We start from the raw sequence: 25,154 nt of genomic DNA on the forward strand, positions 1-25,154 counted from the left end.
TCCAAAGCACCGTGACCGTCAAACAGTTATTTTTCCAGCTCCCAGCCAAAAAATACAATTCAAAAACAAACAAAAGAGAGATTCCACGTGGCCGATGTTCATTGGCAAAAACAACAACGAGGCGAAGCTGATTGGCCAGCCTTGTACAAGAAACACGTAAAAGTTAGTCACTAGTCAAGTCGTCGTTGCCTTAGCCTAGCCTCCAGTTTCGTGCTCAACTCCGCGCCCAGTTTCAGACTTTCAGGGACTTTTACCCGGCAGCACCAACACCTGACCTCCCTGGTAATTTCCAAAGGAGAGGAAATACCGCATCAAGAGAGAGAGAGGACTTGCAGCAACGATTCGTGAATTGCGGGGTACTAATTAATGTCCATTAGCATTTAGCATTGTGGATTTATGGGTATGAAGAATCTTGACCATTGATTTTGTGCTGTCTTTTTCTTGAAAATAAAATAGTCATCTTAAAGTGGCGGTAACATTATTCATGTATATGTTGCAAAATATTGAATCAACAATCTGCCATTGCTGACCAGGTGTTGGTTTTTGACAGTTTCTTTGGTGGAGGTCCAGCGGAAGAGGATGAGAGAATTGCGAAGGGTGATGATGTTATTGTTGAACTGGATGCAACATTGGAAGATTTATACATGGGAGGTTAGCTAAGGGTAAGGTTCTTGTATTTGCATTGAAATTGTCAGCTTGTGACCAAAATCATCATAATCTTGTACTACAAAATGACTGTCTTATATTATGGAATTTCGTATGACTGACTACTCAGGATCGAGATTGAATGGTTATTGGAAAACATTTGTTTCACAGAGCTAGAAGATAGATAAATTACGTCGTTCATTTATTTATTTTTTGTCTTGTATGAAGCAGAGATTTTGGAAAATTGACTGTTAATTAGGCTACACTTCTCATCCTTCTTTTGGGATCTGCTCTGCAGGTATGGAGAGAGAAAAATGTTATAAAGCCAGCTCCAGGCAAAAGACGCTGTAACTGCAGAAATGAGGTATATCACAAACAAATTGGTCCTCCAAAAAAACAAATTGGTCCTGGGATGTTCCAACAGATGACTGAGCAGGTATGTGTTGTAAGTTTGAAATTTCCTCTTCAACTCTTCTTTTTTTTTTTTTTGATGGTTCCACTGGCTATTGGATTGATCTATTAGTGCCCTAGACTGTGAATTCTGGTGTTCTTTTTCAGCTTTATAACATTCTTCATTTCGTTTTCTTTCAGGTCTGCGAGCAATGACAAAATGTCAAATATGAGAGAGAGGGATATTTTGTAACAGTTGATATTGAAAAAGGGATGCAAGATGGACAAGTAAGTTCCATAAAATTCAAATGTGATAGGCAAATTAGTTCTTGATGGAAGTTTATACTTTAGGGATATTCAATTGTTTATCCCCTTTTCTTTTTCCTTTTTGTCTACCCTTTTAATTCTAAAGATCAGCTGCTATGAGTATTAGCTTTATAATCTTTAATTCATTTAATGTTTTTGTGAATTGTGTTGCTTCTCATACACAATCAGAACCATATGTCCCCTGTGTTGAAAGTTGGACCCCCATATTGTCACTCCCAATTGTAAAGACCATTATCACCTTCCAAACAAGAAAAGTCAAAAGAATTTGCTGTCCAGTTAACTTGCATACAACAAATGTTTTGGGTTGGAAATTTTTTTTCCCTTCTGTTTTATATACAATAGGAACTTATTCTATTTTTCTGTCGTCTCTAGTTGGAAGCTGCAGTTTTTCCTCACGTTTCTTGCATTTGTTTCTTTTCCACACCTACTGGATTTTTACAATCTAGCCTTGGTTTTTCTATGGAATTTCTACTGTGCTCTCTCTCACTCTATTTTTATAGACTAGTTTTTTTAATGGCACATAAGTTTCTCAGGAGGTAGTTTTCTGTGAAGATGGCGAGCCCATAATTGATGGAGAACCTGGAGATTTGAAGGTTAGTTTTGGACTCTTGTTTGTTATATGTTTTGCATATTTCCTCTGCAGCAGATAATAACTATCTCATTATTTGTAGTTCCATATTCACATAGCGCCCCATGATTGCTTTAGAAGGGAAGGAAATAACTTGCACGCAACTGTCACTATCACACTGGTAAAGCTCAGTTGTGGCCTGTGGGATGTTAGTTATTTGTTATTTTATTTGTTTATCAGTGTGTGATTGATTTTGTTGGAACTTTTCCTAAATGGTTTCCTCTTTTAGGTTCAAGCTGTTGTTGGTTTTGAGAAGACCATTAAGCACCTTGATGGACATTTGGTTGACATCAGCACAAAGGTAAGCATGAACATGTGCTTTGAACTTCATTTGCCATGACCAAGTTCAGTGAGGACATGAGTCAGAAAAGAATTGAAATGCTTAACTTAGGTAACACATGCTTCTACTCCTTGCTTAGGGAATCACTAAGCCCAAGGAAGTGAGGAAGTTCAGAGGGGAAGGAATGCCATTGCATTTTAGCAACAAGAAAGGAGACCTTTATATCACAGTTGAGGTACTATTCCCAACCACTCTAACAGAGGATTGGAAGACAAGGATCAAGGAAGTTCTCGGCAATGATACATTAAGTAAATGTTTTTTCTTGGGTAAATGTTTTTATTTGGGTTCTTATGCGTTCCCATTGTAACATGATGAGGTTACATTGCAAATTCAGGAACTTTATGGGGTCTCTCCATTAACAAGTAGTGCAGAGTCTAAAGATGCCTTTGCTGTAATACTCAGTTGTTTTGCATTCAGTAGGGCCCGGCGGCAATTTGCTTTTTTCTTTTTGCCAATATGAGTTCTATAATATCTCATATTTCTCTCTGTGTCGTACTTCAGTTTTGGCAGCAATGGCTTTATGTTCACAGTATCATTCTATTGGCCAGCAGATATCTTTCCCATTGATTTCTGCAGGCTCTTTCATTGAACGGGGTGTTTGGTTGTAATATCATATACAACTGCATTGCCATACTGCTTATCGTCATATTAAGCTCATCTAAGGTAAAGCATGTCTTTCTGCATGTCTCTAGGAATGACCGGAGAGACCCTATGCACACAATCCTGTTTGCAGCACGACCGTGGCGCTGCTTTAAAATATTTGTTAAATCTCAGCATACCATGCGAGCATCAAATCGACAAATAGTGCATTTACAAACTTTTACCAGTTCAACTCCACCGTTAAAACATAACCCACCTTAAAATGAAAATAACCTGGGTTGCACCACTAATGCTAGCTTAAAAACATTTGTTCAGAAGTTTAGATCCTGGTAATCACTCTATAGACGCCAGCTTCTCTTCGTCTACCTCAAAAGCTTTTCTTGCTTGCTTCAGCTCCTCTTGCATGGACAATAATTCTGTACAGCGGTTAAGTTTCGGTGGGTCCTGCAGGTTTAACATGTAAAAATTTAGCCAATAACTCAAAAATGTAAAAATAAATCAGAGCAAGTAGAAATAATGCATATATGCTACATATTCACCAAGAAGAAGAAGAAGAAAAATTAAAATGACAAACTACTATTGCATGCATGTCCCTTCCTGCATCCAACATAAGCTAGTAAACAACTTGAGACAATCTCTTACAGATAACACTTAATCATTACGCCACAGAACTTCTCTTGAGGTTATAAGACTGACACAAGTGGTATTAGTAGTTGTATAAGCCAGCTAGTCGTCAAGCAATATCAACTTGATTCAAGGTTATTTATGCATTGAATAAATGTATTGTGTTCAAGACAAGCAGAACATGAAATGGAATGCAAGTGAACTGAATAAAGCTTCCAACTAAAGGTACCTTTCGAATTAGATAAAGAAAATCTTCAACAGATAACTTTCCTCTCTTTGAACCAATATCTTGCGCTTTGTGTGCCTACAGAAAAGTGTGTATATATTGACATCATATCTACCAAATCCTACGCAAGGAAAGAAACCAATACAACAAATGCTTACCAAATCTGAGACATACTCCACAACTATGTCCTCCACAAGCGCTACAGTTTCTGGAAGTGGCTAATAATGCCACCCAAGAAATTCATGAATACATATGTTTAGAAACAACAACTTTAAAATGGTAAAAAATTTTAAAAACATAAACATAAAGTTCCACTCCAACCATGTATAAACTTAACAATTGAAACTTTTTCTGTTACTGCAGCAAGCAAGTACTATATAACGACAATAAAGTAAAGACCTGCAGTAAAAGATATTCTAAATGCAATGCTATAATCTCTCTGTCAAGTCATTTAAAAGTGCTCTGAATTTTAAAAGAAATGTAACCAGTCCACCAAAGAAGTGCATATGCATGCATGCAGCAGTTTGAGCAGTGGAGAACGTATACCCTACAGGCCGCATCGAAGAGGTGAGTAAACGTCGTTAAACATCCTTAAACTCTTATGGTTCCAAAAGTATAAACATAATTCTAAACAATTGACTCTGAAATATCTCAAATCATAATATACATAATACTTCTTCCCGAATTCAAGCCAACTTCAATTAATGGAGAAAGAGTATACATATATCAAAAGCAACTCGGAAAAGATTTAATAAATAATGGATAAAAGAATAGAGATCTCAAAGAGTTCATGACTGTAATAAAATCATCAAATACCAAAGAAACAAAACAAGTTATCACATTGGAAAGAGTGAGCATAAAACAACCAAATTGTCATAGTAAATACTTTCAATCCATGACAGAACAAGATAAAGTTGGCAAATGTCTTTGTTACTTACATTAGGATCATCGCCAAAACCATACATCATGTGCTGAACTGCAGGACAAAACAAAAATGATATAAAATAAGTAAGACCATATGAAATTATTAATATTATTATAAATAGAAGAAAAAGAAAAGGAAAACCAAAACACGGAAGCAATTACTGACGATCTTTTTGAAAGACTCCTCGCTTGCGCTTAAATGAAGTTGTTTCACAGGGCTGCGAGGATCCCGCTTTTGATTTTGAGGATTGTCCCGCAGAAGGGTTGCTCATCTTATATGTACTAAGTTTCTTCCTTTGAAACCTATCCGAAAATCAACTTCGATTCAGCAATCAAATTCAAATAGAATATAACTCACTACACAGATAACTAAATTATGCCAATTTTATAACAGCAATAATTTCTTAAAAAAGAATGCTACGGAAAACTCAAAACCCTAACTTTAATCCGAAACATTGAATTTTGATGGCAGAGCACAAGCATAACATGGAAATTAAAAAGAAGAAAAACCTAACCTTTTCTCCTAACTCTATCACGCCCCCATTACACAACGATTCCTAGTATAAACAAAAACCTAACCTTCTCTTTTATTTTGTTAATCTTAGAAGCTTTTATTTTCTCCTAGCTTTTATTGATTAGTTAACCTTTTATTTCGTTAATACTGAAGTTGAATTCAAGCCAACTTCAATTTATTTTCTCCTAACCTAATCAATCTCTTCTCTTTTATTCTTCTTCCCCTTTGAAAACAAGATTTATGCCAATTTTTCAATTGTTTCTCACGGCATCTTTAAACAATTTATGCACACACATGCTTAATGAATCAAACCACGAGCTGAAAATAAAATAAAATAAAGCTGATTCAAACCAAACATAAGGCAGTTCACCAAATACATACCCAAGATGCTATTACAGTTGGAAGTTGAAGGTAACTTGAACAGGTCTCTGTTTGATTAATTTACAAATTTACCATCCAGGATTTTCTTTACTGCCACAACCAATTAGTCAACAGCAAATCCAGAAGAATTTTCCTAGCGAATTTGACCTTCCGGAAGATAAAACGTGCGTTCGCAAACCAATGGCGACTCCCTGGATAAGAGAAGAACAGAGGCTGCAGCTCCTTTCGTTTGATTTTTGGCCTGAGAGCGAAGTTAAAATTAATAGAAATAAAAATAAAAATAGATAATAAAACGAGAATTTTGGATTTTGGATTTGGGGGACTTTGAGGGTTGACGTAGATATAGATTGTTGGTTGGGAGAATTGTGTGGGATGTACCCCCATTTCCTTTAAAATATTCAATATATACCTAAAATGATAACATTTTTAAATTTTACATATATATACTCTAAAAAATTAGAGAAAATATAAAAATAACCATAATTAAATCCTCATCAAACTAAATCCAATTCCTCGAAGTCGGATAAATAGTCAAGAATACTCAACTTCAACCAAACCATACACAATTAGTAATTCAGCATAAATTCTCGACTTTTTCATGTTAGTCAGGTAAATAGTCGAGAATACTCAACTTCAATTGAAATAAAAAATTATTTAAAATTTTTTTAATTTTTTCAAATAAATCGAGTAAAGAGTCGAGAATACCCGACTTTAATTTAACCCTACCCAATATTCATTCAGCAAAAATTCTTGACTTTTCATTGAAGTTCGGTAATTGGTTGAGAATACTCGACTTAAATTTAAATGAAAATTTTCCTTTTAATTAAGTCAGGTAAAAAGTCGAGTATACTCAACTTTAGTTGTGTTATTATGTAGAAGTCATGAAAGAATAAGTAAACGTAAATAGATAATTTTTTTAGGTTATTTTTTATTTTTTACACTTTTATGAGGTATATGTATGTAATGGGGTATAGATTTGACATTTGAGGACAAATGAGGTATATTTAAATAAAGGGTTATTTTTACATACCTCCCCTGAGGTTTTACCTAATTTCAGTTTAATAGAAAGTATCTCCGTATTTTTACATACCTCCCCTGTTGTTAGTATTTATGTCAGTATAATATCAGTATATAAGGTTACAATTGTAAAAGCGCATTTAAAATTTAAAAAACTTAAAAAGTTAGCTGTAGTGGCATTGGTAAGTGCGAAATACCATTGCATCAGTCCATTTCATTACCAAAAGAAAACTCTCTTCACGAAAGTGTAAATCTTACGAAAATCTCATCACTCACACAAACATTCACCCCTCAGCAGCTTAAGTGTGAAAACAAGCGAGTGTTATTGAGTTTGAGGATCAAGAATCATCACCATTTTGAACTTACCCATGAAGAAGACAAGCTTCGATGCTAATAGAAGACTGCTGAGGAGCGAGTTTCCGCGGCTTTTCACGGCTCCAATACCAGTCGAGGCTGCGTTTTTCCTCTCTCCCCGTGAGCCGAGAAGATGCTGATAGAAGACTGCCGACGAGCGCAGTCCGTGGCCAATCGAGGAGGCGTTTCCGCGGCTTCTCACGGCTTCGATCGGTGGCTTTCCGGACGCTTTCCGACGGCAAAGACGACATGGAGATGACCAGCGGCTCAAGGGCTTCCGATCGGTACCAAGCTCGACTGAAACGGTGGCCCGAAATGGGAGATCCGACCGGATCACGGTCGCGGGTCGGGTTGGATCCGATTCTTTTTCCTCTCTCTCCCCGTGAGCTTCTCTCTTTTCTTTTTCTTTTTTTCTCTCTATATAAATGGCTGGGCAAAAGTCAAAGAAAATATGGTGTGGGTGTTTGTATTCAAAATTTACCTGTAATCATGTCCGAATGATTAGAAAAATTGGTGTTGTCATGTTGTGGATGTTTGTTGTAAAAGATTAATGGGTTTCAATGTATGTTGAATTTGTAGAAAAATTATTTTTATATTAATTGATTTAATTTTATTCCATGGCTTCTGCACTCCTATTCTCCTGTGCAATGGAAAGAAAATTTTTTTGACCCCAAATCTCCAACTTGAGAAATTTATGTTTGATTTTAATATTTTCGGCTTTTGAATAGCTTTTGAATATGCTTGCACTGTTAACTTTGCTGGGAAATTGTACCTGTCAGCCTTTAAAGGGTATTTTCGTCCTCTTGTTAGTCCACTAACAGTCAACTGACGGAAATACTAACTGCAGGGGAGGGGAGTAAAAATACAGAGATACTTTCTATTAAACTGAAATTAGGTAAAACCTCAGGGGAGGTATGTAAAAATAACCCTTTAAATAAAAAACCCTTGTTGGTTCATTGGATAATTTACAAGAAACCCTTTATTTTGTTCTATTATCACAATACTCCCCTACGTTTTAAGAATAGTCAATATTTTTTTCCCCCTGCGTTCTAAGAAAACTTCGGAAGAATCCCTTGTTTCATCTTATATAGTTTATATGACTATATGTTTTCGATTTTTTCATTAGACATAATCGCACGTAAAATTTATAATTATATAGTAATCACAATAACCTTTTTTTTTTTTTTAACTCTTCATGGAGAAGTCAATCTCTTATTACCACCATATGATTTTTCTTTAATTGTGTTTTTCATTTTTCAAATATTGCATATGTAAATGTTAGTTGGTTTAATTATAAAAAATTTTAAGCAATAACATGTAATCATCTAATTTTCATTCATCTAAAACTTATATTAAAAAGTGTGTGTTTCTATATATATATAGTCTATCTTTAGTGCGGGCGTTCTCATTTGTTTTCCTGTACGAATATGTTAGCTTTTAAGTCACAGGGCTTAATAAAATCAAATTTTAATACTATTAAACCACGCGGCTTAATAGCGTGTTTACATTTAAAAAAATGAAAGCACTGCACTTGAGAATGATAATATATATATATAATTGAAATATAGAGTATTGTTCAAATAGGCAAACTCAAAACGACGTGAACATGACAGAAGATACTAATAGATGCGTACTATAAAAGTACATATTAATGAAAAAATTATAAAAACTACTACTTAACATCACAATCAATAGTAACTGTCGCACTAATTTTTATAGCATATATATTATTGATATTTCACATGAATGATAACATTCAGTTCTGAAAGGAACTAAAACCAAAGAGTATAGTTTTTATTCCATTATTCACACATTACATAAACATAAACAAAGCACTCGTCAACTTTACGTACTCGTTGTTCATGGAGTCGCAGTAAAATTGAAGTTGCTACAACTTGTCCTGCGAAACAGCAACGTAGAGCTAAAACCAAGCCTTGAACCAGCAAGATCAAACTGCACAAGATTATCCTGCAATTGATGCGACCCAATGATGATCGAAGCTTTAGGCCTTACCCCTCCATCAACAAACGCTGAACAAGTAACCCCACTTCGTGCCTGCACCATTGAATTTGCCCCAGTAATTGTCCTCTTAACGTTCTGATTCTACAGTACAAAATCTCTATTTGGAACTCTAGGGCCGGCTCTTGTGCTTTTCAGCTTTCTTGAATCATGACATAATGAAAATGGTGCCACAGGTTTCGCTAATTTTGGGATTCCAAGGAGCTGGCTGGTGAAGAACTTGGTGAAAGATTGGTATATTGGCTGTTCGAGGACTATGTATGGTTTTATTGTGATGATTTTTGTGCCTCCTGCGCCTGCATTGATGTTGACTTTTAACGAGGATGCGTTGGTGGGGACTTGTTTGTTGTTGATTCTGATCGATGGTAGGGTTACGTAGTAGTGTCCTTCTGGGCTAATTGTTAAGGGTGTGAAGCCTAATTGGCTTGAAATGTCAATGCCTGGAAGCATCAAGTAAGGGCCATCGCCGAAGAAAATGGCACCATTTCAAATTTCCCCTCGAATTACACTATATAATATTTTTACATTCTCATTAGCCTATTGTATTGTTTAATTATATTTAAATCAAAATTCTTCGGAGTTTGAGTGCATAAATATTGCGTATAATTCATAAAATACATCAAAATCGTATTAAACAAGTGAAAGTTTGGGAAATGAAATATTAAATATTTGTTTTGGTTCCAAGTCCTAAGAGAATAATAATAATAAATAAATAAATAAAACTTTAGACAGTAACAGGAGATCAAAGATACATGGGTTGCACTTTGCACACGATAAATATTGATGATGGTGACTGTTAGTTGAGATGTTAGTAGGAAGCTGCGGACGGCAATAGTAGTTAGGTTTCAATGGGATGGGACCCACAAATTATGCTTATTTTAATGGATTAGAATCTCCTGATATAAGCACTCATGATATTTTACCGATCTTGTGTCATCTGTCTTTTAATGTTCGTATATGATTAGAATTTAACTGTTTTTCTTTTTAATTTATTAATCAAGTATCACATTAATAGTATTTGCTCAGAACAAGATCAGATCAGAAGAGAATCATGATCCTATTTTTATATGTGATATTAATCGCTAGATTATACGCCATCCAATTACAAACTATCGGTATGCTAAAATTTGAACCAGAGTCTCGACAAAATCTTATTTGAATTCCTGTATCATACCTATTTTAGTATTACACGTGTCAAAACCGTGACGCGCCAATCAAACTGAATTTACACCCTATCTTTTTTTTTAATTTAAAACAAAATGTTGGTCAATAAGTTACATCCTGAAGTCACTCATAATCTCTCACATGTTTTATTTATTACTATCATAATCTTGTATTAATTACCTAAAATGTTTAACTAACTTATAATATAAATAGAAAAACAAATGCATAAGTAAGGTTAATATTAGCTATAAACTAATAACACAAATGATTGAGATCCTAATAATTAAGTCTAGTAAATTTTATAACTAATAGAATTAATATTCTACCATTCAGGAGATAAATGTCATATGAATTCAAAATTAAGTTGAAACTCAATTGTTGTAATCTTTAGGATTACTCAATTAATAAACTTGCTAAGGGTTATAGTTGCAGAGTTGTACTGTAAATTAGTGATAGGTGTGGATAGGATCATAAACATGTAAACTTGTAGTTATTTGTACATGTAGTTATTAAGAGATAGATTTTAGAGAAATTATCAATTATCCACTTCAAAAAGATTATATTTGAAATACTAGATAGGCAATTCAAAAGAGAGGGTGAATTAGGTTTTCAAAAATTTCTTAAATAACAACACCACAATTCAACACCAAAAACTACCACAACCAATAATAATAATAATAATTTTAATAAGAAGTAAATTAAAGAGGTAAGGATAGAAAAAAGGAACACGAGATTTTAATGTAGTTCAACAAAACATGTTTACGCTCACGTCTCTATACTCACCACGCATGAGGATTCCACTATCCAAGCCTTTCAACCCAAGGCTTCAAGATGCTTATAATTGACTTCCAATGTGTCAACAAGCCTTTATATTCAAAGGTTATCCCAAACCTCTAAACCAAGTGTTTCCCACACTTACAATCACTCAATTTTGATATTAAAATGAAGTTACACATATTTTTCACTTACACAATGTTTGTGTTTATAAATGAAAGCCCAAAGTGTGTTTCAATGAAAGAATAAACAAATTTAAGCTCAAGACAATTTGAATATGTAAGAGTGAGCTCAATGCCAATTGTTGAATCCCTTGCATTTGAATATGATTGATCATTTTTATAGTTGGAGCTAAAAACTAACCGTTACTTACTTTTTAATCATGATCGGTTTACTGTTTATCCTAACCAACTTGTCACTTAATTTTACCGTTGTGGCCGCAATTTGAAGTTTTGAATAATTGGTTTGCCGTTTATTGGTAACCAGTATACTGTTTGGTTCCAGAGAGCTCATTTGATGTAACCGGTTTGTCAGTTGCTAAAGTGATTAACTATTTTCTAGAATTATATTTTTACTTCAAAACTTTCTATAACTATATTATAGCCCAAAACTTCATAAAACTTTACAAAAGGGTCCATCTTCAGAATTTTGAAATAATACTTTTGATTCCCAAAACTTTATAAAACTACGGCCCAAAACTTTATAAACTAGTTCAAATAGTTTCATTTCTAGAATTTCAAAATAATACTTGTTGATTTTAAAGTTCTCAAAATTTTTTTAATTTAGACCATAAACTTGAAAACAACTAATTTCATAAAATTATTTTCCCTTTATATATAAAACTTTTATATTATCAAAATAATAATTTTTTTTAAAATGTATGAAAAATAGTTTGAGTTTTTAAATGCTTAATCATGCACATATTTAATCATACTAGCTTTACAAGAAATGTAACAAGAGAAATAATCTAAGCTAGTACCTTTAATGCTTGGTCTTGACTTGATGAGCTTTGTGCCTTTGTCCATTTAAGTGCTTTGAACTTGATCTCACATGAATGATTTTTGTCCTTCAAGAGCTAGTGAGATTAGAAATGCATATATACCATTTTACCCTTAACACATTGTTTGTTATCATTAAAATCAAAGTTTGTACAACCGTTTAGGCCAACAATAATGTTGTAAAAAATATAATAAAAAATTAAATTTATTTAATTTTACACTTACTATTTATAATATGTGTAAATCATCTATTAAAAATAGTCATCATATAATGCCGCAATTAAACATTAATTATGTAAATGAAACATAAAACTTGAAAATTTAATATAAAACTTGTAAACCAATATCAACTGTAAAATAAAACATAATTTTTAGAAATTAAAGATAAGACTTTTGAATAGAAGGTAAAACTAGTAAATTGATATATTATTAGTAAAATAAAACAAAAACTTACAATTATAACATAAAATTCATAATTCAACATTCAGTGCAAAATTAAATATAAGACTTGTAAATAAAAGATAAAATAAATTAATTAATATAAAACTGATAAATTGATGTATTAGGTATAAATAAAACAAAAAATTAAAAATATAACTTAAAACTAGTAAATTAACATTAATTGTAAAAAAAAACATAAATTTTGAAAATGAAACAAAAGACTTGTAAATGAAAAATAAAACAAGTACATTACTATAAATTTGATAAATTGATGTATTTTTGGTAAATAAAAGAAAAACTTACAAATATATCATAAAACTAGTAAATCAGCATTAAGTGCAAAATAAAACATAAATTTTGAAAATGGAACATAAGACTTGTAAATGGAAAGTAAAACAAGTAAGTTAATATAAAGTTAATAAATTGATGAATTACTAATAAACAAAACAAAAATTTGCAAATATAACATAAAATTAGTAAATCAACATTAAGTGCAAAATAAAACACGAATTTAGAAATTGAACATAAGATTTGTAAATAGAAGGTAAAACAAGTAAATTAATATAAAACTAGTAAATTTAAAGTAATATATAAACTAATAAAAATTTATCTATTACTGGTAAACAAAACAAAAACTTACAAATATAACATAAAACTAGTAAATCAACACTAACTGTAAAATAAAACATAAATTTTGAAAGTGGAATATAAGACTTGTAAAAAGAAGATAAAATAAGTAAATTACTATAAGACTGATAAATTAATGTATTACTGGTATATAAGACGAAGACTTACAAATATAACATAAAATTAGTAAACAATATTAAGTGCAAAATAAAACATAAATTTTGTAGATTATGACTAAAACTTATGAATAAAAAGTAAAATAAGTAAATTAATATAAGAGTTGCTGCAAAAAAAAAAAAAATTACAATTGTAAAATAAAACTCATTATAATATTTATTACCTTATAAATTTGTTATTTTTAATTTAAATGGGATAATGCTAGTTTTGCATTGATGTAGTATGTGTGATATTTTATTAAGGATGAAATTTATTCTAAAATTTCAATTTTTTTTAAAAAATATTATTTTAATATCTTTAAAGTTGTTGTAAGACGAGGTTATTTTACATTTTTCTACACTTCCTCAACAATAGCATCGAATGATCTCAAAGTACAGGTAAAGGGCTTAAAACTATATGAAGTATGCATAAGATTCAAAATTAAATCTAACTTTAATGATATATCATATATGTGTCTAGTAATATAAGTTTTTTTTTTCTTTTTGGGTTTTGGTTTGATTCACGTCAAGATAAATAATTGCACTTAATTAACTTGTGTAATAAATAAATATTATTATAGAAAATGCGAAAGAAAGTATATAAATGTCCTAGAATAAATATAGAATTTACAGTTAAACTAATTCAATAAAATTTATTCCATTTTTTTTAAAAATAAAATCTTGATTTAATTAATGAGTAATTTTTATTTTTAATTAAAAATATTTTATAAATGAATAAAATATTTTTTTATTAAAATTCAGTAGAAACCATGTTAAGTTTTGAAATAATTAATAATCTTTATGAACTTACTAGTTTTATTTTTTTTTGCTAGTTTTATATATAATTTATAATATTTATATCTATCACAGTATTGATGTTATTTATTATGAAATTATAGAATTTTTCTCAAAAATAATGTCGGCACACAAAATAAACACGAACTATATTGTGCCTTTCCAAACCCTTGAGCAAAGAATAAAAATATTTACAAACTTCCAAGCAAAGCAAAGTACGTAACTAAAAAGAACCAATACTTTTTCAGTTTTTCCAAGCTTCCTAACTAAATTTACACCCTCTGTTTTTTATTTAAAGCAAGACGTTGGGTCGGATAAGTTACATCATCAAATCACTTATGATTTCCCAAGTGTTTTACTTGCTATCTTATTCTTGCATAACTACTTTTAATTTGTTTTTAAGTTGCATATTTTGTAACTTAACTATTTAAAAATATTTAACAACTTATAATGTAAAATAAAAAATGGGTTCGGTTATGTCGGAACTGCTCTACAGTAGAACACTGATTCATCACCACACGATTAAAGTTATAACATATTTTTTATTATTTATCACTTTTGGTGTGTGTGACTATAATTCCTCCTCTACCTTAAAGAAACTCCAAGATAACCATGGCCTAAAAAATTAGTACATAAAGTAAGATCAATGTGAGTGTAAATTAATGTAAAACAATTATTGGAATCGTAAAGTTGAGTCTCAACAATTACGTGTCATTTATATATTTTATAGTATATAATTAATAAAATTAATATTCTACCATTCACTAAAGGAATGAAATATCGGTTAGAATTTAGGTTGAGACTCAACTGATATAATCCTCCATATTACTCAATTAATAAACTTGTAACCCATAAACTTATAGTTATTTGTAGGCGTGGTTATTAAGAGATAAATTTTAGAATCAGTTGTCCACTTAAATATTACACTGTTGTAAAATATATAGTATAAATTTAAATTTTAGGTATAAAATTATTCGGTAAAAAATACAATTACCCTTGCAAAAAAGCGGGACAAAACAAAAAATAAACATGAATAATATTGTATTGTGCCTTTCCAAACCTTGAGTAAAGAATAATAATTTTTACAAACTCCCAACCGAAGGCAAGTACAAAACTGAATAGAATCAATAAAACTTAGGGTGCATTTGATGACGTATTTTGTTGGGTGTTTTTATTTTTCAAAAATAAAAAACACAAAAACATATCCAGTAAGGCCATTCTCTAACCATCACTAAAAAAAAAATTGAAAGAACAAAATATTTTTATTCTTTCACTTTTGTTAACAAAAGTTAAGAACGTCAAATTGACATTTTGTTTAAAAAAATAATGAACAAATAAAAAGAAGTTATGGAAAAAGGTGGTGCCAGGCCCACCACTTTTATTTATTTAATTATTATTTTATTTCATTAATAATTCTTTTTCTTGTAACCATTACTTCTACCTTGTCTCTTCAATTATAACTATTATTTCTATTTTTTTCTTCAACTGTAAAAATTCTAAGCCTTTTATCTCTGCAACTATTGCTAAGGTCTAGGTACTTTTTTTTTTTAATTTTGTTTATTGTTCATTAAAATTCTGTATGATTTTCTATTATATCAATTTTTATTTATTATATATTTGAGTTTATGATCTCAATAGAATTATCAAATATCATATAGGCCCAAATAGGAGGATAACAAATAGACAGGGTGAAAAAAACTTATGGTTTTGTTTATTGTTCATTAAAATTCTGTATGATCTTCTATTATATCAATTTTTATTTGTTATATATTTGAGTTTATAATCTCAATAGAATTATCAAATATCATATATACATATATATTTTTTATTTTTTTTTATAAGTGATAGTCATCGTGCTGAAAGGAATAGATGTAGATATTTGAGTATGTTCTAAATGGATATATTTTGTAATCTTTTGTTCTTTATCTATTGGGTTGTAAAATATAATTAGCACACATGAACTACTTAAATGTCTTATAATAAATATAACTATAGTACAAATTATTATTTTATTATATGCTAATTAATTTTATATTTAATATTTACTTTTTATTTTATTTTAATTTTTAAACTTAATCTAATTTTTTTTATATTTTTAAGCAAACAATTAAACATATTTTTAATATTTTATTTTTGGACTCTATTATGTTGCAACGGTGATACCATATCACACTTTTTGTCTTTATCTCATATAACCATTGGATTTTAAAGGTAAGTGATCCAACGCGCAAGAGATGGCCACGTTTGTCTTAAAGCAAACCGGAGAAATCGGTTAAGACAAAGTCTGGTAATCAATGAACAACGATCCAAATTCAGAACCCGAATCGTCCTCATCGCCCCAATGGCTTCCAAAGCTTGATCGCTAATTAAACTACACCTCCGTACATCCAAATTCGTCAAACTTTGAGCTGATTTATTAACAATCGAAATAACCCCAACATTGCCAATACTCTTTCTCCTTCTTAATGGAACTTTACATAACTTTGGAAGCTACAGCACAAATACCATCATCACCGACATCATTAGAATCTTGACGTGTTTGTTTAAGATTAACATTGAAAATCTAAATTTTTAGCAGATGTTCTGGCCACAATTTGGAGACGAGCATTGCTGAGAAACCTCGTTGATTTAAACGAGCATAAATTTGGGAACCTGGATAGAAAATTTTGGAGAGAATCGGGTTCAATAACCCAAATAGGCAAACGACTTGACCCTCAACTCTTAGCTATCGCGTGCAAACAAGAGAGAATGAGTTTCTGTCGTTTCAATCGTTTATCCAAGTTAAGGATTAGACTTAATTCTTCATCACCTAGCGTTGACATAACAATTTTTTTTTTTTTTTTTGTGTATTGAAGTTGTTTGTTAGAATGATTATGGGAAAAAGCTGTATGGAGAAACCAGGGGACTGTGCGGCTGCAAGTGTCATGCAGGAAATACTACTGTTTGAAGAAATGCTTGCTTGTGAGTTTGTTTGCACTTTGTGCTTAGCTTTCTTCTACTGCTCACTCAAAAGTCAGTCGTGGGAATAAATTAATCGCTTGAAAAAAATCTGATTCGGATGATGGTGAAAATAGATCTAATAGCAATCAGGGTGAGACCAAGTCGGAGGAGGGGTCTAGAGAAAACATTAATGGTCAGGGAGAGGAGAAGGAAGATCAAAATGGAAACGATGAGGTGGAGAAAAGCTCTGATGATAACGGACTCCAATAGTTGACAGTCTACACCTCACTTATCTATTATGTAATTTCAACCATTAGATTCAATAGTTTTACGTCCAATGACATTTTAAACAAAAAGAGTGATATGGTATCATTGTTGTAACATAAGTGGATCTTTTATATTAATAAAGTGTTGGCTTCATTGATAATAGAGTTTCTTTTTAAGTGGCTTGATTGTATTTGTTCCTTAATTTTAATTGCAGAGAAATTGCTTTTATTGAGAAAATTTATGCCTCTCGATTCGAGCGGGAACTTCTAACCTAAGTTATGTTACAAATTTAAAGGTGTCTCGTATAGTTAAGAAATACCTCGTGGTTAAAAAAAAAAAATGGATCCTTTATTGTTATATATTATTTTAAAAATAAACTACTAAATAAATTTTCATTTTAAAAAATATGCATCAAAAACATCATTTTCGAAGGTCGAAACCCACCCTCAGGTTCTCGGTTCGAGCTTCAGTAGCGCAATAAAAAAATAAATAAATACATGAAAACAGAAATGTGTTATGCGTGTTATAGATTTTTTCTCTCAATACTAAAACGCTGGCAAAAGACGTCGAACAGAGAGAACAAAATGGCAGCTCGGAAATTCTCAGTCCGCCACCGCGACTCCACCTTCGACGTCGACTACGACACCGCCGACGGCCTCGAGGTCTCTCCACCTATCCCTCTCTCTCTCTCTCTCTCTCTCTGTCTCTAAATTCTCTCATTTTTGCTCTCTAAAACTTCTCATTTCTCGTTCCAGGTTTTTAGATTCCAGCTCTTCTCTCTCACTTCGATTCCTCCTGAAGAACAAAAGGTGTTAATTTGCTCTCTCTAAGCCGCTCTCTCTTTAATTGTTCGTGAATTTAAGCGTATGTTTTGATTATTGGTTGGTGTGACTTTGATCAGATCATCGGTGATGATGATGATCAACGGCTCGTATCGGACGATTCTGATCTCGTTACGATATCTGATAAGCTCAAAATAGTTTCAATTAACGAGGAAATTTCTAGTGACAGTGGTAAAGAGAAGGAAGAATTGCTGAAATCCGATGAGGAATTGGCGCGAATGTTTCAGGTTTCGTGCTTTTTAAAAGTTAAAAAAAAATTGAAAAAACGCTTCATTTTTTTGTTTGTTTGAAAAATCTTGTGGTGAAAATGCTTACTTGTTTAGAAAAGTACATTTGAATTTCTTTTCAGGAGAAGTATCTGAAAGAGCTTTGAGATGTTTCCTATAGAAGCATTCTCTGAAACAGCCTAATTTGATAGGTTTCGAGTTGTTTGGTTCAATTTTTTTTTTTTTTTTTAGGCAGAGGAGGAAGCGCTTTTGTTTCAACTGCATGCTGTGGGTGAAAATAGTGGGCAGTTTGAGGAGACTGTGCACCCATACATTAGTAAAGTTCTCATGGTAATTTTTATTTATTTATTTATTTTTGCTCTCTTTGATTTAGAGTATGTGGTGGTTTCTTTCTAAACTCTTCTTTTATTCTTTAATTGCTGCTGACATGTTCGATGAGAAACACATATCAAATTTGAAATTTTGAAACTCCCTACTTGACAGCATCAGTGAAATTGGAAGAATATCATTTGAATTGCTGCCAGTTTTCTTTTCCTTAACATTAATTTTCAACATAAATAAATAAATAAATAAAAATAACCGTTTGAATTGTTTAGAGGAAAATGAATTTGCTTTCTTCTTCATTTAATTTCATAATCCTCTTGCCTCCATTGGTAATACAAAATAACTATTATGCTTATAGAAAGCAATTTGTTCTATTGATAATTGATGGATTTTTTGTAGTATGAGGACCCAATACGCCAAGAGGCTGCCAAGAAGACTGTTCCAGTAGAAAGACTTGAGGAGAAATCTTTGGTTTCTTTGGCCAGGGTAGAACCTTTCAGTTTCCTACATACAACAACCTTCCTTATAAATTCAAGATTAGTTCTGAAGCATGATGTCAATTTATGGGTGTGGCTATGCTATTTCTTAATGCAGTGCTTAATATCATTTACGTACTCAGAGCACATTTGTTTGCTCTATTTTATATACACTTAATGAGCAGGAATCATTTAGCAGAAGGAAATGAACATATCATGTTGGCTCGTTTTAGTTAAATTTATGTTCTGAGTTTTGAAGCTTAGAAGTTCTATTTAGTAAATGGTGGAATTGGTTCAGCAAGATTACTGTGTTGCAATTGTGGATTTAAAATTTTGATCCGTGCATGCTTATTGACATACGTACCTAAGCCGAATTATTTCCATCATACTCTTATACAAGGAATCATAGATGCATCTTTGGCTGTTATTTTGATGAGTTAATTTTCAATCCTGATGATTATTAACCAACAGAAGGGCTTCCTGTAGTTTTTTTTATTTCTGAGGATAGTATAGAAGGTAATTGTTTCATCAGCAAGCTGATTTAGTCAGAGAAATTGTCTTATACCAAGGTTGTTTTATTTCTGACTATCTTTTGGGAGGTTGATTTAAATTTTTTTGACTTCTTTGTGATTGTTACAACTATCTGGCAAGGCTGATATATATTCCTACACTTCATTGCAAGGTTACCATTCAACTGGAATTTCTTATGTACTTACTACTTGAAAATGTGTTCAGTCTTTCAATTTTTGAAAATGAGTTCCCTGACTACTTTATTGAGGATAATAAAAGTACTTATCGTGAAGCGTGAACTAATTGCGGATATGGATCATTTTATCTTTAGGATAAAATATCAGTGTCTAATAATTTTCACATATATTGTGATTTAGGAGGGGAACTTTAAGCCATCAAAAACTGAACAAGATCATGCTTTCCTGCTACAGCTGCTTTTCTGGTTCAAACAAACGTTCAGGTGCTTTTAATCACTGGAATATTCTTGTTGTCGTACTTCCTTGCATAACTAAGTGGAAAAATGTTGATTTTAACAGCTTTTAGAGCTTCCTACATCTACAATACTTTTTTTCTTGGTTGCTCAGTTTCATGATTTTTTACAATGCTTCTTAACAGTTTTCTGTTTCCACCTCAAAGATTAGTAATTGAAACTAGTCCTAAGTTGTAATTTTAGGGTTTTGTATGGCCCTGTTGGCATGGTCTGCGCAGCTGGCATTTAAGCTGTTGTTTATGTGAGTTTTTTTTTTTTTTTCTTGTTCCTATTCAGGAGTGGCAGAGTCTGTATTGTAAATCCTCAGTGTAGCAGAACTCTTTTCTTTTGCCATATTGCTGACAGGATGAATCTTATTTGTGTATTATTCATACTCCAATATTGTAGGTGGGTCAATGCACCTCCTTGTGATGGTTGCAGCAACGAAACTGTAGGTCAAGGTATGGGTACCCCACTTCCTTCAGAGATCCAATATGGAGCAACTCGAGTCGAGCTTTTTCGGTCAGTCTAAAGAATGCCTTTTCTCCTAATTAATTGCCTTTTTCTATCTGTTTGTACCTATAGGAATTCATATTATATAATATTCCGTAAGTGTCCAATATCTAGCTGAAATTATGACTTATGTTGGGGGAAGATTTTGTGTTACAATTCCCTTCGGTAGGCAATCTCACCATTTCAGATAGCAACATCCCTTTCCATATTCTAATTTCCTTTAATCTGTTTAAAAATCCCAATAGGCTAAGTAGTTTTTTATCATCACAGAAGGTTCTTTTGAAATGCATCTAGATACAGATTGTGAAAAGTGTAAATACGTTAAGTAGTTTTTCAGTTTCTTTCTTTAATTTTCTCTTATTTGTACAACATTTTGCTTTCGTAGTCTGCCCGAACCAAAGTTTGTCACCAATCCTCACTTTTAGCTTTTATGTTTTATTCATGGTGCCCCGACATGTTTGTTTTCACATTATTTATACTTCACCCCTGTTTTATCTCCAGCTGCAAGGTTTGCTCAAAAATCACTCGTTTTCCACGCTATAATGATCCTTTAAAGGTACTCCAATTTTCTTGATCTGATTGGAAAGTCTATGTTTCATATGGTACATAACCTTCTTATGTTATTTTATGTATGTAGCTTGTAGAAACAAAAAGGGGGCGTTGCGGAGAGTGGGCTAATTGTTTTACGCTTTATTGCCGAGCATTTGGCTATGAATCTCGCCTGGTTAGTCAATTTTTGGTTGATTATTCAATTCAGAATAAACGTTTTTCAACTTTGGTGCTCTGCAATTCAAGCTCTCTTCAGGAGAAACAATGGTCATAGTGTTTAGCAGACAACTAGGTTTTTGGAACATCTGAAAATATTCTAATAATAGTTCAGCCTTCTCAATGTTGCTTTGAATGAAAAATCAGAGATTGCAGAGACCAAGTAGTTAGTACCTGCTTCATGGATGCTTGACACACAAAATATGTTAATGGTTTTGTACGTGATGCCCCTGATGAACCCGCTTTTGGTTATTTGAAATACAACTTGAATATTTTCGGTCCACTTATGCCACATTATTATATTGAGAAAAATATAGAGCATATAAAGACTTAACCATGCCCTGCTGTCTCTTAGGAGAAAAAATAAACAGTGTCATGGTTCGACTATGGTCCTGTGTCCTCAGACATAGACATTAGATGAAATTTGCTCTCTTGCAATTCACAGCACCTTACATGCAGATAGCACAGGGGTTTCCACGAGAAAAGCTATGGTCTAATATGTAATCTTCTCTGTTTGAGGAATTTTGAATTCAATTAAGAAGTTCTAGCTCTTAAGTGCAAGCATATTGCTGTGTGTCTGCACGTCTTTGGCATTATGTTAATAATTGTATGAGGCATTTCATTCTCTCACTACACTGAACAGCCCGAGGGTTGAGAGAAGATTATGTCACTAATGACTGATTCGTGTTTCATTTTCAGATCCTGGATTTTACAGATCATGTGTGGACAGAGTGCTTCTCACAATCTTTGGGAAGGTACGGTTCATTTGCAAAGTTGCTGTTTTCTATTTCCTTGAGGAGCATTCAACAGTCATCTGGATTAGCTGAAAGATGAGTTAAATGTTTTGTGATTCTATTATTTACAGATGGATGCACCTTGATCCTTGTGAGGGAATATATGACAGACCATTGTTATATGAGAAGGGGTATTTTGAATGTCATGGTTTAGTTATTTTTTATAAGTAAACTCTTTTATCCTGCATTTTTCCTTGAACATCCTGGTATATATCCTGACTTTTAAAACTTCATACTCCCTTTGTAGGTGGAATAAGAAGTTGAATTATGTAATTGCTATATCGAAAGATGGAGTTTTTGATGTCACAAAACGTTACACTAGGAAGTGGCATGAGGTACATATAGAGGCAGTTATGGTATTTGCTTGTATACATATTTTCAGTAGCATCTCTTTCTTCGTCACTTTACAAAATTATTTTATGTATTGAGGGAAATGATTTTTTTTCTTTTTTTTGTAATTATTAACTCTATTTTTTTCAAAATAGGTTCTGTCTCGACGAAATATTGCCACAGAACAAACAGTATCTGCTGTTCTTGCTGAGATGACAAGAGAATGTCGTAGAAGCTTTGCATCTGAGACACTTTCTACACTTGAAGACCGTGATAAATGTGAAAGGGAAGCGATGGAAAGAGATTTATATTCTACAGATGATGCTCCAGTCTCTTTACCTGGAAGACAAAGTGGAGACAAGGAATGGCGTATTTCAAGATCAGAAATCGGTTCTGATGACAATTGTTCTTTGAGTTGCTCTTCTTGCCCCGTTCGTGTTTGCATAGATGAGCATGTGACAACAATCTACAATGCATTTTCTTCTGTCCTTTCTCATTTTGTTGAGAATAATGTTCCTAAATCTGGAGCTATTGAACTACTCAAGATATTGAAAGGAATTCTGGGTGATTTAAAGAAGTCACCCTACAAAACAAGAAGAGTTTCCTTAAATTCAGTTCCAAATAATGGGCAAAAGATTGTGCCTCAGTTGCTGCCATCAATCGGGCATTTACTTCGTGTCCTTTCTCTGAAGAGTGAGTTGAATACTGATGGACGAGTTGACATAGTTTTGGCTGGTGATCCTGTTAAAACCTCTTTATCACTGCCTGTTGTGTTTAAGGCCTTGGATGATATGATCCATGATCTTAACAATTGCGACAACTTTGGTAAAGGTTCTTTTTCCCTGCCACTTCTGAAGTTAAACCGAATACATTCTGGTTCAGTTCTAGCCAGCGGTGAGGAGTTTCCTTTTGGAATAGTAAGTACGACTTGTTTATATATTATCGGTTGCGATTTTGAGTGATTTTGAGTTATGTGCCTTGTAAGTTATCTTTCATAAATCTGCTCTCAACTAAATTTTCAGGTCACGTCTGCATTTGACGGAACTCGCCCTTCTAAATGGGAAGAGCCTAATGGCGCGAGAGGTGCAGTTAATCAAATAAGCATTATTCCCTTTGTTCTGTTATAGTGTATGCCATATCAAGCCGAATGCAGTGAAATGGCGCAAGCAGCGGCTGAAGCTTTTTGTTTGACCTTCTAAGTTTTGGATTTTGCTTTAAAGAAAGTAACATTCAAAACTATTGTTTTTACTACAAAACTATTGGATAATTTTCTGCTTGCCTTTTCCAAGATAACACTCTGAAAATTACTAGTAAAAGAACCTGAAAAGTGTAATATAGTCCCCATTATTACATGAAGGTTGGGAACTCAAGAATATTGCTATTGGATTTGCAAAGGCACATGTTATGCTTTTTAAATCTTTTTTCTTCTTTTTTGGCTTTTGGTAAGATTTCTCCTTTGCTCCTTGTAGTAAAATGAAATTTTATATCCTATGTGAATGAACCCCACAGAGACGGCTACTTAGTCCATGATTCTAGATGAGAGGACTTCTATCTTTAATAATTTAGCCTATTATTCTCGTCTCCTTTTTCTAACTTGGCACTCCCACCTCCTATCTCGTTTTTCTTTTAGTGTGAAAAGGAATATGGAAAATAATGACATTTTAGTGACTGCAGACACACAAGCACCCAAATAAACCATGTTACCTAAAATTTTCTTTGTTGGTTGCTTAATCTTTTGAGCCAGGTTGTGATCAAGTCTTATTATATCTTTTCATATGACTTAAACCGTTTTAGGTTGTTGGATAATTTATAAAGTAGCAGACAACAAGATGCATGAGCTTGTGGCATATGAGCTGATGTCAGCCAATGATGCTCCAGAGCGGGATCCGATGGATTGGTAAGATTTAAGAGTGTGTGGCCATTGATTTATTTAACTTCCATATTTCCAGATATGACCATGCTTTCCTTTTTTCTTTTTTTTTTTGGTGGTCTTTCATTGTTAAGTAACATGGTTAAACTAACTGGTCTTCTTCTTGTTATAATGGCCTCCAATTTTTGCCCTTGATCAAATATTGAATGATATTGAGTTTACATGTTCAACTGAAAACTATTACTTATGTTCATTCTGTTGCACGTAAAATGTTTTCCTTTTCAGGGTCCTCGATGGAAGCAATGACGGGGGATCCAGCTGGCATGTTCTGGATAAACAAACTTCTCAGATGTTTGAAAATCGTTTCCAGCGTAAAACATTTAAGATTAAATCAACAGGTTTTCTATCAAATGCTTTCAGGTAACATATTATCTTCAGGATCGTTTCTGCTACCCTTTCTTAATTCATCATTAATGTAATCATAAAACTCTCCTCTTTGGGTTCATTTCTGCCATCCTTATCTTAGCTCATCCTGAATGTAATCATAAAACTCTCTTCTGATGGCAGGTTTAGGTTTCTCAAGGTGCGAGATGTTAATTCAACTTCACGGATGCAAATAGGTAGCATTGACCTGTATGCAAGCAGGATGTAAGATGTACAATCATCAGCCAAAGTGAAATTCAGGTGCCTAATGGAGACGTGGACTATTAATTGTAGTCTTTTGTCCAATCTCCATTTGTGATTTCAGAACCTGTTTTGTGGAATTGCGTTGATTGTACTCAATTAGCCATCTTCTCTCATGAATCTATTTAATGTACAAGTTACCAGCATTTCAATTAGCTATTTTGGAAATAACTTTTTTACAACTGCGCAGAAATGGAAAA

The 25,154-nt window shown here is 32.6% G+C and overlaps 2 protein-coding genes and 1 pseudogene across 4 annotated transcripts; 2 read left to right on the forward strand and 1 right to left on the reverse strand.

Annotated features, from left to right (window-relative positions):
• Positions 1–94: 94 nt before the first annotated feature.
• On the forward strand, positions 95–2,658 carry LOC112098132 (annotated as a pseudogene).
• LOC18041857 (transcription initiation factor TFIID subunit 13) lies at positions 2,575–5,981 on the reverse strand. Of its 3 annotated transcripts, none has more exons than XR_002905450.1 (7): positions 5,600–5,981; positions 4,871–5,007; positions 4,719–4,756; positions 3,939–3,998; positions 3,784–3,858; positions 3,187–3,374; positions 2,575–3,076 (listed from the first exon to the last, which is right to left on the reverse strand). XR_002905450.1 is itself a non-coding variant. In XM_006432907.2 (6 exons), the coding sequence occupies exons 2-6, from the start codon at positions 4,974–4,976 to the stop codon at positions 3,264–3,266; spliced, it is 390 nt and encodes a 129-aa protein (XP_006432970.1). In that variant the 5' UTR covers positions 4,977–5,007; positions 5,600–5,981; the 3' UTR covers positions 2,990–3,263. The 3 variants fall into 3 exon arrangements, 1 of the variants encoding a protein (XP_006432970.1); XR_002905451.1 differs by having other exon boundaries at positions 2,575–3,079; XM_006432907.2 differs by having other exon boundaries at positions 2,990–3,374.
• An 11,678-nt stretch (positions 5,982–17,659) lies between these two features.
• On the forward strand, positions 17,660–25,094 carry LOC18040431 (peptide-N(4)-(N-acetyl-beta-glucosaminyl)asparagine amidase). The gene is made up of 17 exons (XM_024183205.1): positions 17,660–17,812; positions 17,906–17,959; positions 18,052–18,219; positions 18,451–18,549; positions 18,943–19,029; positions 19,907–19,989; positions 20,407–20,520; positions 21,013–21,067; positions 21,149–21,235; positions 21,976–22,031; positions 22,142–22,201; positions 22,318–22,405; positions 22,556–23,317; positions 23,423–23,483; positions 24,195–24,297; positions 24,556–24,690; positions 24,838–25,094. The coding sequence occupies exons 1-17, from the start codon at positions 17,660–17,662 to the stop codon at positions 24,920–24,922; spliced, it is 2,250 nt and encodes a 749-aa protein (XP_024038973.1). The 3' UTR covers positions 24,923–25,094.
• Positions 25,095–25,154: the final 60 nt, after the last annotated feature.

The sequence above is a fragment of the Citrus clementina genome, unplaced genomic scaffold (genome assembly GCF_000493195.1).
Source record: "Citrus clementina cultivar Clemenules unplaced genomic scaffold, Citrus_clementina_v1.0 scaffold_5, whole genome shotgun sequence".
NCBI classification, from domain to species: Eukaryota; Viridiplantae; Streptophyta; class Magnoliopsida; order Sapindales; family Rutaceae; genus Citrus; species Citrus x clementina.